Below are 13889 nucleotides of genomic sequence, written 5' to 3'. Positions count from 1 at the left end.
CCACAGCCAGCAGGCACAGCGTACTCCTACCTGGTCCTGGCAACGTGGCTACAGCCCCCTAGACGGGGCTTTAATTGCCTCTTTTTTCACACAGATACCCCAACTCCAATAGACAGACGGGGCAGCAAAGGTATTTATGTATTTTAATCAACGAGAAAACCAACCCAACTGCACCCGTCACATAAGCCTGGGTTACATAACATCATTAGGAAGCAGACAAAAATTACATCCTCAATGAGCTCAGCAAGAGGAAAAGAGATACAGGGCCAGACTCCAGCCTACCTAAAAGACAGTGGCATACCAACACAATCCCAGACAGGCTGTATGCAGTCTTCCTTCTCAGTTTTGCCCCCACCCAACCTCCACTCCTACTCATGACAGCTCTGTAGCCTGATTTAAACAAGGACACTTTTGCAGAGTTCACTTGAAGTAGGTAGATTAGTTCAGGGCAGGTTAATAGCATTAGATGTTACAGAGTTTAAACCTATGGCTAGGGTATATGTGCATTTGTGTGAGAATAAGGGGTAATTCCTGCCAGGTGATTTGGTCCCACTGGGGACTGTGAATGGAAAAACAGGTCCCAGATACCACAGTTAGCACTTCCTCCACCAGCACAATTAATGGGCTGCTTTCTTTTATCATGAAAGCTGTACATGTATCTAGTAAACAGCCTGAAGGAGAAGGGACCAGAGCCCCTTCTGTAACTGCAATGTGTGATCAGGACCCTGGGAACTGCCAGGTTGAAGGCCCTGGTCATCTCCATTGCTGTTGCAGCCCCATCCTAATGCACCAGCTGAGGAAGTCCTGTGGCTAGAGGAGGGACCACCATGGTGCTGCAAGTGGCAGGAAATGAACAAGAGAAAGGAAATCAAACTGGGATCCCACTGCCACACCAAAGCAGATAAGAAGAGCCTCACAGCCCCCCAAGCACAGCTCTAGGATGGCTGCTGAGCATTCTGCAAGACTGTTCAGGCACAGAGTCCCTGGCCAAGTCACCCATCACAACAAGGCACTGTGCCTACAGGAATATTTACACCAGTGCTTTTTAGTAATAGGAGTCCCTGCCTGCCATCTGGAGCACATACAGGGTTTATCCTGAGTGGAGGCCAGGTGCAAATGTTAATAATCCTCTGCCCTTTCCTATACACCTTAACCATAGAGCTCCCAAATGTGTCTGCGGGCAGTTGGGAAATGACTGTTTCACATGGAAGACAGGTATCATTAGCTCTGATTTCCAGGTGGGGAAACATGGAAAGTGGTGCATGCAGGCTTGCCTGAGACCGCAAAGAGCATCGAGTGAGAATTCAACCCAAGGCCTCCTAGGTCCACATCTTAAACATAAAACAGCCTTCCTCCTTACCAGAGGGCAAAGTAGTAGAGTGCTTGCGATGGCACTTGCCACAGAAGTGCAGGCCAGAGGTCCTAGACTTACTACAAATGACCCCATGGGATTCACAACTCACAACAGCCCCGGATCCACAGTGCGAAAACAAGTAAATCCAAACCATGACAAGAAAGCAGAGAAGTCCCTCCCTTCCTCCCTGTTTGCAGCCTCACATACATATGTAGCTTTTCTATAGCTACCACTGCTGGAAGCCACATTAAAAAGTAATGCAAAGTTTAGCAAGGCCTTCAGATATCTCCATTCAGTCAATGGCATCACTGCAGAGATTGCCAGCAACATATGTGTAGGAGGTTATTAGTGGTAATTGGGCTAATGAGTTCACCCAGTCTGGGGGGTAATTGAATCACCTCTACTTATGTAAGGAACAAGCAAATTGAGAAGACACAGGCCTGGCCCCACAGAAGTATGTATATGCCTAACTCCTATGAAAATAGATGGGAATTAGGCACCAAAATGTCTTCTGAGTTCTGGGACAAACAAAATCTTGCTAACAATCAAAAAATCAACAATCTTGCTAACAGTAAAGTCAGCAGAGTTTTGCCATTGAGTTAAATGGAAGCAAGAATCAGGTTCGTGTACAGACACAGCTGGATGCCTGGGGAACCGGAAGAAGGAAAAAGTAAAGTAGTTACAACCTTGACCTTAAGAGTGCTGACAGCACCGAGTTCCCTCATCTTTCATTTTAACATATGAACCCAGGAACTAGTGGGCTCTAGATTCATGGCTGTGACTGCTGATGGCAGGCCCCATCCCTAGTGCAAGTAAGATAAATAGAGATGTAAGGTGCAACAGAGAAGCAGACACTCCAACAGAGAGCAAAAAGAAACATCACATGAACAGTGCAGTATTTATCATCCCACAAACTGGAACTGCCCACTGATCCACACACCGACTTTAGGTATGATCCCCCACTAATACAAAGATAAGAAAAGTGGGAGAACACTTACTTTACTGTAGAGACTGTTCCAGTTGTGATGGAGTCTGTCTTGGAGAAAGTTGATTTCAGGTACTCAGGAGTGTTGAATGGCAATGAGACAGACTGCTCTGGCCCCACCACAGGAGTGCTGCTGGGGGTACTGGTGAGGGGAGCAGGGGCCAGACTGGGCGTCGGAGCTTTTACTGGAGTAAGCTTCTGAATGTTCCTCACATCATATTTGGAAGGCCGGCCTACTTTGCCTGTCTTGAAGGCGATGGCTCCTCCCATATCTGGGCTTCCTTCTCCAGGCTTGAAAAGGTGCAAGTACTTGACGTTTTCCAGGTCATACTTGGAGGCCTTCTTGTAAGTGTTGCCGTTTTGTGGCCTGATGCTCTCACCCGTCTTCAGCTTCTGAATGAAGAAGTCATATTTGGAGGCCCGTGACATCAGACCCTGCATCTGGGAACTGCTGGGAGAGGGCAGTGGCAGGATGGTGGCTTTGGTCTCCGTCAGCATGGAGGCATCTGGACCTGGCACCCGAATGGGCTGTGCCAGCACTGAGGAAGTTTCTTTGCCCAGCTTGGAGCCCAGCTCCTCAGATTTGGCCAAGTGCATGGGCCAAGAGAGCTGCTCTCCAGCTTTCAGTTTGCGGATGTACTCCTCATACTTGGAGAAGCGGGCTCGTTTGCTAATGGCATCCTCGCCAGTGAGAGATGCAGCAGTCGCAGTGGCTTCTGAGGTAGCAGCGTTCAGCTTGTCAAAGCTGATCTTGCGGGCCAGCTCATCCCGCATGTTCTGATCATCATAGCCGAACATGCCCAGGAACTCATTCATAGTGGTGGCGGCATAATCTCGCAGCGATGAAGCTTCCCCTACAGAGAACCGAAGTGAGAGAGGCACGCAAGGAGTTATTTTTCTTCTCCTCCCATACCAGCACTAGGAGGGGGAAGTAAGGGGAGAGGGGAACATGATCTACTGACGTTTGGCTCACTTGTTAGGTTTTACGACTCTTAAATTAATTTGTTTTAAAAAAAAAGTAATTAATACTGGGGTAAAATAAAAAGAGTTCATCAATGCCAGGAAAATCAATTTCCTAAATGTTCTAGCCGATAGCTTTTCAGTACATTAAACAAAGTTTCATAAATGTCTCTGCACTCTTGCCTTGGCCTAATATGAAGAAAAAGTAATTTTACTGGAAGTCAGACCAACACCAATATGCCGAGGTTTGTACGGTTCTGTCCTTGTGTGTGTTTGTGTATGGAAGGAGGTGCACAGAAGACAGACGGCGGCGTGTGTGCATGTGTAAGGCGGGGTAGAAACGTGGGATAAGCTATGTGTGTTGGTGAACAGCACAGCTGAGAGCAGGCAGGACAGCATGGTGTGAAATGGAAAAGGGAGACAGGGCAAGACAATGTAAATGTATGGGGTGGAGCAGGAGGAGGGCAGAATGGGAAAGTGCAGAGTAGAGAAGGAAAGCAGCAGAACTGGAGATGAATTAAGGTGGGGGAAGAGCAGCAAAGGCTACATGCACGAGAAGCTTGGCAGTGGCAGGGGGGAGTGGAGAAGAAAAGGCAAGACAAAGACAGGATAGTTCCCCATAGCTGTTGCAGTCCTTCCCTTCCCCGTCAATTTTGTAAGAGTTCTTTTCATCTAACTTGCTCATTTCTTTCTCAATCCCAACAACTGGAGAGCTACTACTCTCCATGTGAAAAAGGGGACACAGTTCAGCAAAGGCTCTGGAAACCTACAGGCAGCCTCCTGAGCAGCCACGAACAGCTTCCAGTAAGACCAGGAAAGGAGGAGACCACGCAGGTGCAAAATGGGTAAGGAACAGCCTTCTCTTCATCAGGATTTGGATTGAGGACAGAAAAGCCTGTTGTCCTGATGTGGGCTCCAGAGAGGGGGAGAAAGCCTGTTCTCTGGAGCATGAATTGGGGCAGGGGCAAGAAGGGCTTAGTCTACCTGAGCGTGATCACAGCGAGAAAGAATGAGCAAAAGCTGTCCTTCCTTGGGTCTCTCCCTCCCTTCCTCCTCCCCTACTCCCTCAGGCAGTTACACAGGCCACCAGGAGGGGAAGAACACACATCTGGAGGTCACCCAATATCAGTGTGAAGGAGGAAATAAAGATTGCTCTGACGTGCCAGCTTGGACTCATTTAGGCTTCAGTCTGACACAGTGCTCCTCCTCCTCTCCCTCTTGCTTTCTCCTGCAGAGTAAAGATTTACTGTGTGCAGGAGTCCTTCAAACCTCCCTCGTCATCTTTTCTAATCACTCACTCTACCTCTCACAGGCAAGCACTGGGAGCCAGCACAGGCAGGTACATTGGCAGCAGAATGGAGGATCTGAACACTGGGTCCAGCTCAAAGCAAATCAACACCGCCTTGAAACATAGTGGAAAAGGAAGGCACCAAGACACAGCCTCAGAACAGGTGAACAGATCCAAAGCATGAAAATGGACCCCTAGGATGTAGTAGATCTGACTGCCAATGATGCTATATGCACCGGCATGCACATACATGAGAGCATTTCCATGCACACAAGACACAGTCAATGAGCAAAGTCAAAGCTCAGTAGCCATCATCTTCCACAAAGCAGTTTCAACAGACTATACGGAGGAAGAGATTGCCTGCAATGGGCACTAAAATGTGCAAGACCATGCAGATTACATTCCTGTTTCAATATTGCCTGGCATAGCTGCATTCACGTAGCAGAAATACTGCTGGACTAGTTGCCTGTGTACGTGGTATGTGAGAAAGAATGCAAAGAACATGCCAGAAGGCCGCAAGCAGAAGGACAAAGACACATCTGCTAAGTGCTGGGATCTGGTTTACCCCAAAATGTTTTTCCAGTTCTGTGCACTTAGGCCCGGCACCATGCATGGGATTTTGGGATGCCTGACTTCAGAACAACACCCTATTAGCTACAGAATGGGTGGCAATGCCCCTGCAGCGTCTGGCTCAGGTTGTGGCTTTTTGTCCTTGCACAACCTCATGGGTCAGTATTAATCTCAAAGGATGTTAAATGCAGAATCATGCCCCACAGTGTCCAATAACAAGTCCTGTCAGAAGGAAATCACAAGGAAAGGCTGTATTACTCCATCCTCAGAGGTAAGATCATTTAATCTGTGCTTCCTCACTTGACCCTCTCCTGTGGCCCCTCCAACACCATCAACTTTATCTTTCACAGACATATTAAATAATTTCATTTCGCTTTCAAGCAGTTCTCCTTTTTACTACTTATTCGCTCTTCTCCACCTCCATTTCTGTGTAACCCTATGACCCAACAAAAGTGAATAAACCCTTGAAATACCTACTGGATCTAACACTTCCCTCTTTCTGTTAAATCTGCTTTCCCTGTTCTGCTTTTCCTCTTTTTGGACCTGTAAAACAATCTCTGAGCCTCCTTCACAATGCCCTGACTTCCAAACACTGCACAGAAATACTCTAGCCAGCCTGTGCCAAACTGCAAGGGAAGAAAGAATACCACAGAGAGGATCTGATAGAAAATTAAACTATTAAGTGTGATTTTTACTAGCTTTAACAGCTGCCCTGAAAGCCAGGCAACCCCTGTCATTCTTTATACTAACCTGCAGCCCTTGAAAAAAGAGGGGAGACCCTCTTTTTCAATCCCACATCTCAATTCAGTTTTACAAATCCCAGTTCAGTTCAGGCCCCACAGACGTTACAAATACGAAGAGGGGATTCAAGGAAACCTAGTATTTTCTGGTAATACTGGAGAAAACAAAATGTTTAGGAGACCAGCTCCTTTTTAAACTTCTCTCACCTGCACACCTGGTCTTTGGTAAAGATCTTTGGTACCCATGTGGTTAGACCGCAATTGGTGCAAACAATTAGACGCAAAATCCAAGACCGTAGGAAAGGGGGAGTTTTCTGACCTTTTTTTGAGCTTTGCAAAATCTGAGCTTGAGTTTAGGTTTCACTACCCTGGATTTAATCCCCTCATCCCCCCAAAAACACCTCTGCTTTTCCATTGATCAAATTTGGTTCCAGATGACTGCAATACCCTCCCTGATCAACAGCTCTGCCAGTGCTTCTCAGTCTTTCTTCATTCACATTTGAGATGAAACCCTGCCAGTTCCCACTACTCGCTGCCTAGCAAGCACACCTTCACTCATCACAGCATGAGCCCACCAGCACATCCCCTAAAACCAAGACAACCTTCACTTATTTGTACAGGCACCTAACCAGAAGGCTAAAGGCTCTTCAAGTGGAGGCACCTTATGGAAAGGATGGTATGAGACCCAGCCAACTCATTTCACATACACTTTCAAACGACAGTGAAGAAGTAATTATTACTACCCAATCGACAGAAAACCCTCCCCATACCCACATGCAGACAGAAGTAAAGCAGGACAGCGGCTGGGAAACAAATCTCTGTGAAAAGAGCACAGCCCTGGAAGGCACAGGAAGCACTGTCCCTGGATCTTCTTCCCCCTCCCCTGCACTGCATTTTTCTCTTTTGCTGTGTGATAATAAAAGGGCTCCCTCTCCCCTTGCCACTGCTCTCCATTTGTGGGCATTGCCAAAGAGCAGAGATCTGTGTGTCTCGGAGCAGCTATCGTATCACAAAGGATCCGAAGCTAGCAAAAAAGGGGCTAAAAATAGCCTGCAGCAGCACACTATATAAGGAAGGAAAAGCAAAACAGCCCAAATGGAGTGCAAGGTCTGGATACTGGGGGATGGGGCATCCCAGCCAGGGCTCTGTCCTTTATTCTGCTTGGGAGGGAAAACATGTAGACTTGGGGGCTATAGGATAATAAGCAAGAAACTGGCACTCATCATACATGTTTGCCCAGGTGGAGTCTCCCCAGGAAATTATGAAGAGAAACCCCCCTTCCTGAAAACAGGTCCCTTTCTAACAGACTTAGCCAATAGGCTTAGAACAGAAAGGAGAACTTTGAAAGCTTGTACAGGGGAAACAAGTCACAGCTCCTGGTGACTACTTTAGCCCACTATGTAAGTAACAGGCAGAGTAAAGAACATGGGACTGTAAAAATCTCCCTGGGTATGCGCATGTCAGTCAGAGATTGTGGAAAGGGATCTCTAGCAGAGACTGTACTGGGCGATCTAAATGCTATATGTAAGTATGTGTAGAAAAGTAGGGGTTAGCCACTGTGCAGGAGAGGGTGCGTGAACGAATAAAGAAACATATCTGCATGTCCAGATGAACTTCTGACAGATGACAGCTTTCTCACTCCTGAACATGTTTCCTAGCTGTACCAGAGAGGGAGGCACCTAAGACAAGACTGAGCACTGACTCATTAGTCCCTTGTTTCCAAGGGGTAGCACAGAAAAAGAAACAGGGATGCCATACATGCACGTTCCCCATCTTGTTTCAAAGTACGAGGATCGAATAGCATGGACCAAGTCTCTGCAAACTCCTGCCTGATGCACAACAAGCCTCACTGTCTGACTCTGGAAGGAGACAAAGGTGGCAAGGATTTGGCATTAGACTACAGGAGGTGCTAGCGGAGGACATGAGCAGTAGCTGAAGTCCCATAAAGCAGGTTATATGTGTACACACCGAGACTCCAAGAAGCAGGAACCCTTCTCAGCCCCATAAAATTAGGATCCCTTTCCCCATTGATCAAGAAAGCCCAGCTAGATGTAGGATACACTTTTCTGTGTGGCTCCTGCTTTTTACCCAAGTTTCCAACAGATCAAAAAAGTACGGGTTCAATTTTAAACGCTGCTGAATATCCTGTAGCTCTGTATCCTCTATGTCCTCACAGGGAGCAACAGGTGCTCAGAACCTTCAAAACCAGGTTCCTGTGACAACTCCCCCAAAGCTGCGCTGACCAGAACAGCAGAGCTGTATTCCTCTCCTTTGAGCTGACTGCCTCCTGCTACCCCCCAATTCACAGGAAAAAATTCTCCTTTTTGGTATAGGCAGTTCCGGATCTCACTGAAATAAACTTAACTTGCACCCAGTAACACCAGGTCTAAGAGGACTCAGTAATAAACAGCTTAAAATCCATTTTCTGGAACACTGACAGAAAAAGACAGAAGAGGAAAAGAACTTTGTCCTTTCCAAAGCAAGAGATGTTTCAGTTTGTGCTTTCCAGGGAAACGCTGCAAACCACATTTACAACAAGGATCTTGAAACAGATGCTCAAGACCTGGCAGCATGTCTGTTTGCAAGTCAAATCCCATGGGGCTGGATATGTAAACTGGACCCCGCATGTGCCATTACCTGCCTTAAACATAAATCAGTCTTCAGCCCTCCATGAATGCTTACACATTTTTGCATAATCCTTCGACAATACAGCCCTACAAAGGCATTTTACCGAGAACTCCTGCCCCATTGAGAAACCTCAGTTCCTTTTAATTTTCCCCAGTTTGGTAACATATTTTTTACATTTAAGTTCCCCTCCTTTTAGTTTTCATAGCAAATATAAGCTGCAAAGGGGGGAGGGAGGGATTAAAACAAACTAAAAACGGAGTCCAGGCACAATCACCTTGTGTCTGGGAACAACAAGGGCTTTCCTATCAAAGGAAACTGAAGGTCACACTTTTCCTCATTGATCTTGCAATGTTTGTTAATTACTCTGTCACTGATGTGGCGAAGGATAATTAAACAGCTCTGTTTATATCTTATATGCATAATTATGTGCGCTGCCACTGAACTCGTGAAGACTGGAGAATGTGCCTCTCCAGAAGGGGAACGGACAGACGGAGATGAGTTTCAGCTGCATTATTAACAGGAGGAGGAAAACATGCGCACACACAAAAGAAGGAAAGTTTGATGGATTCACAAAGTGCTGGGATCAGGGGAGGGGTGCGTGCAGGTGAAGCAGATTAGGGGGAGATCTTTCAATTACAGAGCCAACCCAGCTGAGTGACAAATCGGGGGAGGGAGCTGCTCTGCCCTAATGGAGAGAATTCAATTTACCCTAAGCTTTTACCAAGGCTTAGCACTCATACACCCCCCCAAAGTCAATCTAGGGGAAACCTGGGTGTCAGACAGTGAGAAATTCAGTTGGGGCTTTCCCCAACATCTCTTGCTGGATTCAGCTTTTGAGTGAACCACAAAAATAAGGTGGAAGGTAGCTGAAAATAAGAAATGCACACAAACAGGCTGGGGGAAAACACAACTTCCAACCGCACACAAGTCAGCATCCTGGACCAAAGTGGTGGGGGACGTACAATTTGGAATCGACAGCTTCACCAGCTCGAGCCCAAACTCAGGGTGTGTTACCCGTTGGCAGTGCAGGAGGACGGACTCCCACACCTGCCTCATGAAGGAGGCAACACCATGGCGGGCAGTAGCACCTCAGCCTATCCAGCTGAGATGAAGGAACACGCAGGAGCAAGAACGGAAGGCAATGCATTACGTGTTGGATGGCTCTGTTACAGGCTCCTCCCTGACACCCGGAAAGGGGCACCTGTACTGGCAGGCCAAGAAGGGCTGGGCAACAAAGACCAGGCTTGCTGCCCGCAGCGCCGAGCCCCCGGGCAGCAGAGGGCCGGGGCTGGGCGGGATCCCGCACGGGACGTTCAGCCACCCCGGGCTCGCCTTGGCACAGCTCGGCCTCCCCCTGCCGAGCTCCCGTTCCCCCGGGGAAAGCCGCTGCCACCGCCTACCTCCTGCCTCCCGCCGCGGCCGCCGCTCCTTCCAGAACCTTCGTCGCGGCCGGCCGTTGGGCGGGGCGGGGCCACCGCACGCACGCGGCTCGCGCTAGGCCGGGTCCCGCCTTCCCAGGTGCGCCCGCGAGGGGTCGCGACCCCGGCCCCGGCCGCAGGCCCTCCCCCCGGCACCGCCCTCGGGTCCTCGAGAGTCCCCAGCTTTGCAGGAGGCCGCGCCGCACCGGGCCGTGAAAGCCGGGGGCAGGGGCGGCCCGGCACCCCCGCGGGCAGCCAGGCTGCAGCGAGCACCGGGTGGAAATGCACGATGAGTTACTGGCTTTCCTCCCCCAGCCCCGGGCTCCCGTGGTCAGCTCTGATGTCAGGGTTACTTACCATTGCGTAGGACGCAGCATGTGGGCATGAGTGAGTTTACGCAACCCTGCCTGCACTACACTGCACTGCATGCACAGCCGGCGAGTGTGTGAATATGCTGCAGAATCCACCTGGGATTTGCCACAAGGGCACTCCCTGCTTTCCCTCTGCTCCTGTGTGGAAATACATGACCAGGAAACCAGCACACCCTACAGCTATTCCCACCTGGATGGTGTGGAGGAGTCTGCGGCGGCGATCTACTCTACCAAGGGATCTACGGTCTGGAAACAGCCATCCAGCCACATCCACCCCAGCAAACACCTCTCTTGGGAAAGGGAGGCTGAAGCAGAGGCAAACTGAGCACAGAACAAAGAGCAAAAGGCCAGGCCTCTGCAAGGGAATTGGGGCTTTCATGCTCCTTGGCTGCCAGATGCAGGCAGTATCTGGCACGGACACACAGCAACAGCTTTGTCTGTCCCTCAGAACACGTGACTGGGAAGCTGCCCCACACAGGGAGGTGGAGGGGGCAGAGGGCTTACCTGAGGCAGTTCCTCCCCCAAGTTTGGAGCCTGTCTCGCCACTGGAGGACCGGTACGCATCATCTTTCGAGGCTGGCCCATCGGAATCCCTGTCATCCAAGAAGTTGCCATCCTGCGAGCCCCTCAGAGCGTCTGCCTCGTCCCCGTTATCTTCCTCGTCACTGCAGCCCTTGGGCTGCACCATGTAAACCCCTTCAGGGGGCACCTCTGCGCTCTCGACGCCCTTACATTCCTTGCCCTCTGCTCGCCCCAGCGAGGGCTCCTCGTTGTATTCCCCATTCACCCACTTCTCAATCACCTCCCTCCTTTTGTCCTCCTCGATCTTCTGCACGCGGCTGAGTCCATCTGAAAACTCCGTCCCGAGCTCCTTGGTCCCAGGCTGAGGCAGGTCCTTGTTGCTGCTCTCCCGCTGCGGCCCCTTGTCTGCTCGTGCCTGTTCAGCTCCCCCGTGGTCGAAGACGACCTGGCGGCTCAGCTTGGCACAGATTGCATTTAGCTTCAGGCCGCCTTTGCGCTTGGCAGCCATTGTGGGTTTTCCTGAGGTTGCGTCAGTGCATATAGTTCTTTCAGCTGGAAAGACAGAGGGGAAAGAAGCAAGAAAAGGCATTAGTGGGATCAGACAACTTGAACCCAAACAGCAAACGGCAGGTCCCGACCCCAGGGGCCTGCAGGCATGGCCAGTGTCATCCTCTGAAAGGTGGGACTGCCATCAGTTTCCTAAGCTCTGTCTGAGTGGAAGCCCAGTCAGGAGAGCCTGGTGAGAGGCACTCTCTGAGCCTGCTGGTACCAAAGGATGCCAATGGCCTCAAGAAAGAGGCATGTATTTATGCTGGGACTGAGCTGGGCTCAAAAGGCCCCAAACACCTCAGGCAGGTGAATGTGGTATGGACCAGCCTTTGCTCATGGCTCAGGTAGGATATGAAGTCTGTTAAAAGCCTGACTTGCTCTCTCCTTCAGACTGCAGCACCACCTGCTCGTAGGTCCACAACTCCATCCCAGATGTGTTGGTTGCCAAAATCACACCAGCCAGTAACTGCACCCAAGCACCTGTAGCAGGGAGAACAGCGTCCCAAGTCTAACCCTAAGGACAGTAAGGAATTCACTTAATGGGGTTTACACATAGTCTCAGAGAAGAGAACCAGTATGAACCAGAAAGAACTAGTATGGAGGACAAGTGAGTGCGATGGAGCACCAGACTGGCGTATGGCAGTCGTGTGGGAGAAAATCGCCTTCGGGTGGTATCAGTTGATCAGGCCCCTTTGCCTGCTCACTTGCTCTCGCACACACAGGAAATTCTGCTCTCACACTTCCCAGCACAATCAGCTAATTAGAGTGGGTTTGTTATTTTAATGTAGTTTATTCATATGTGACAGCTAGTAAAGGAGGGGTAAGAGAAAGTGGGGGGAGAAAGGAAGGAGATAAGGTCTTAACTTCAAGGTCACGGAGAATCTTGAACTAAATGGTCCCTATCACAGTCACTTGCATAATTATTGCACCAACAATTAACAAGACTCAATCGCAAATAAAAGCAAAAAATTGATGTTAAAGCAGCTGCACTGTCTCATTGCCCTATCAATTTATGATACCTCTGAGAGACACCCAGACTAAGAAGGGTTAAAGGTCCCAAGGCAAGAAACGTGCACACAGCCTGGCTCTTCCCCACCGCGCAGTGGCGAGGCAGGCCGTGCTCTGTGTCCCAGGGCTCAGGAAGAGCACCCGGTAGAACGCCTGCTGGACACACGCCACTGGAGTTACTGTGGGGACATTGCTGGAGGTCCCACCAAAATGTGCTCTCAAGCTTTATGTCATGCTGTAAAAGGGGCCCATCACAGCGAGAGCGAACAGAAACTGTCTCCAGACCTCGAATGGTAAGAGCAGGTTCCTCCACCGCACAGGAGTCCCTCGTGGCAGCTCAGCCCACACCTCCCTGTCACCAGCGCAGAGGTGCTGCTCCACAGAAGCACAGTGAGATTAATCAGACCCCCTACAATGTATCCAGAAGCCATCATGACAGCCCCTAATCCCATAACATGACAGCCCAATACAAACAGACTGAAACTTTAGACCTGCTGTCCAAGAGCCAGAGAGTGGCTGCTTAGCGTAAACTCCTGACAGCTTTAGACACGCTTCCCTGTCAAGGACTGCAAGAAAAATATCCCCCCGACAAATATATCAGCCCCCCACACAAAAGGAGGCAAAATGTATTCCTTCGCTTTCCAAATGCATACCCGCCCTGGCACTACCAACCTATGTGACATCACGCTTTCATGAAGGGAAAGCACACGTTGCCCCCAAACACATACTTCCCCATCTAGAAATTATAGCCGTTCAAGAGCCGTGTGTATGCGCTGGCACGCTCCATTAATGTAGTCATACATGTACGGGTTAAAAAGTCCCATCTCCCCAAAATACATTCCTCTACATTTCCCCACGCATTTCCCTTTCACACATTCCCCAACACACGCACACAGTCCTCACGCATACAGATGGGCACAGGCAGACGCCCATGAAGCTGAAAAAGCCTCTGTGTGCTGGCACCTTCCCTTCCCATCACATTCCCACTCTATTTAGGGCAGAAAGCGAAGGCTGATCCTATGCGCAACTGGTACCACAGAGGGAATCTCAGGAGGCTGCTGTGAGCTCCAGCTGGAGTCTGGCCAGGACACCTACAGCTCACGCCTATATGCTCGGGCGAAGGGCCCGCGGAGCCTCGGTGGCTGCAGGTGGTTAGGACGGTGCCTCCCGCCCGGTGCGGGGCCTGCCCAGGGCTGGGGCGCTGGGTCAGCACTGAATCACCAGCACCGCTCTCCCCAAGGCTGCCTGGTGATTCCCCGTCCACATTCTCACGATACCCAGCCCTGCTTAACTGGTGAGATCAGCACCGCTGGCAGCTGGAGAGAACTGGCAGGCAGACACGTGGCAGCCCAAAGCCCCGCTGCCCTCCCCCTTTCTGCAATGAGGGCAGGTCCCATTATTCTGGTCTGGAGGTGAGCAGCCAAGTGCGTGCACCAGCCGGCAAATGAATATATAAATATTTATTCAAAGGAAGAGAGGAACAGACATTCCCGAGG

General features: G+C 50.0%; 1 protein-coding gene across 1 annotated transcript in view; it reads right to left on the bottom strand.

Moving 5' to 3' along the window:
* Window positions 1–13889, bottom strand: part of CASZ1 (castor zinc finger 1) — a gene marked incomplete at both ends in the record, with an annotated part of 92485 nt that overhangs the window by 37641 nt on the left and 40955 nt on the right. Inside the window, 2 exons of the mRNA XM_082009385.1 lie at window positions 2353–3193; window positions 10819–11388. Coding sequence (XP_081865511.1) covers window positions 2353–3193; window positions 10819–11388 — 1411 coding nt within the window. The remainder of the gene's footprint in view (window positions 1–2352; window positions 3194–10818; window positions 11389–13889) is intronic.

This window comes from Phaethon aethereus (assembly GCF_964289735.1).
Source record: "Phaethon aethereus genome assembly, chromosome: 21".
Lineage (NCBI taxonomy): Eukaryota > Metazoa > Chordata > Aves > Phaethontiformes > Phaethontidae > Phaethon > Phaethon aethereus.
The sequence above is the reverse complement of the archived record's forward strand: the minus strand, read 5'-3'. Positions and strand labels throughout refer to the sequence as shown.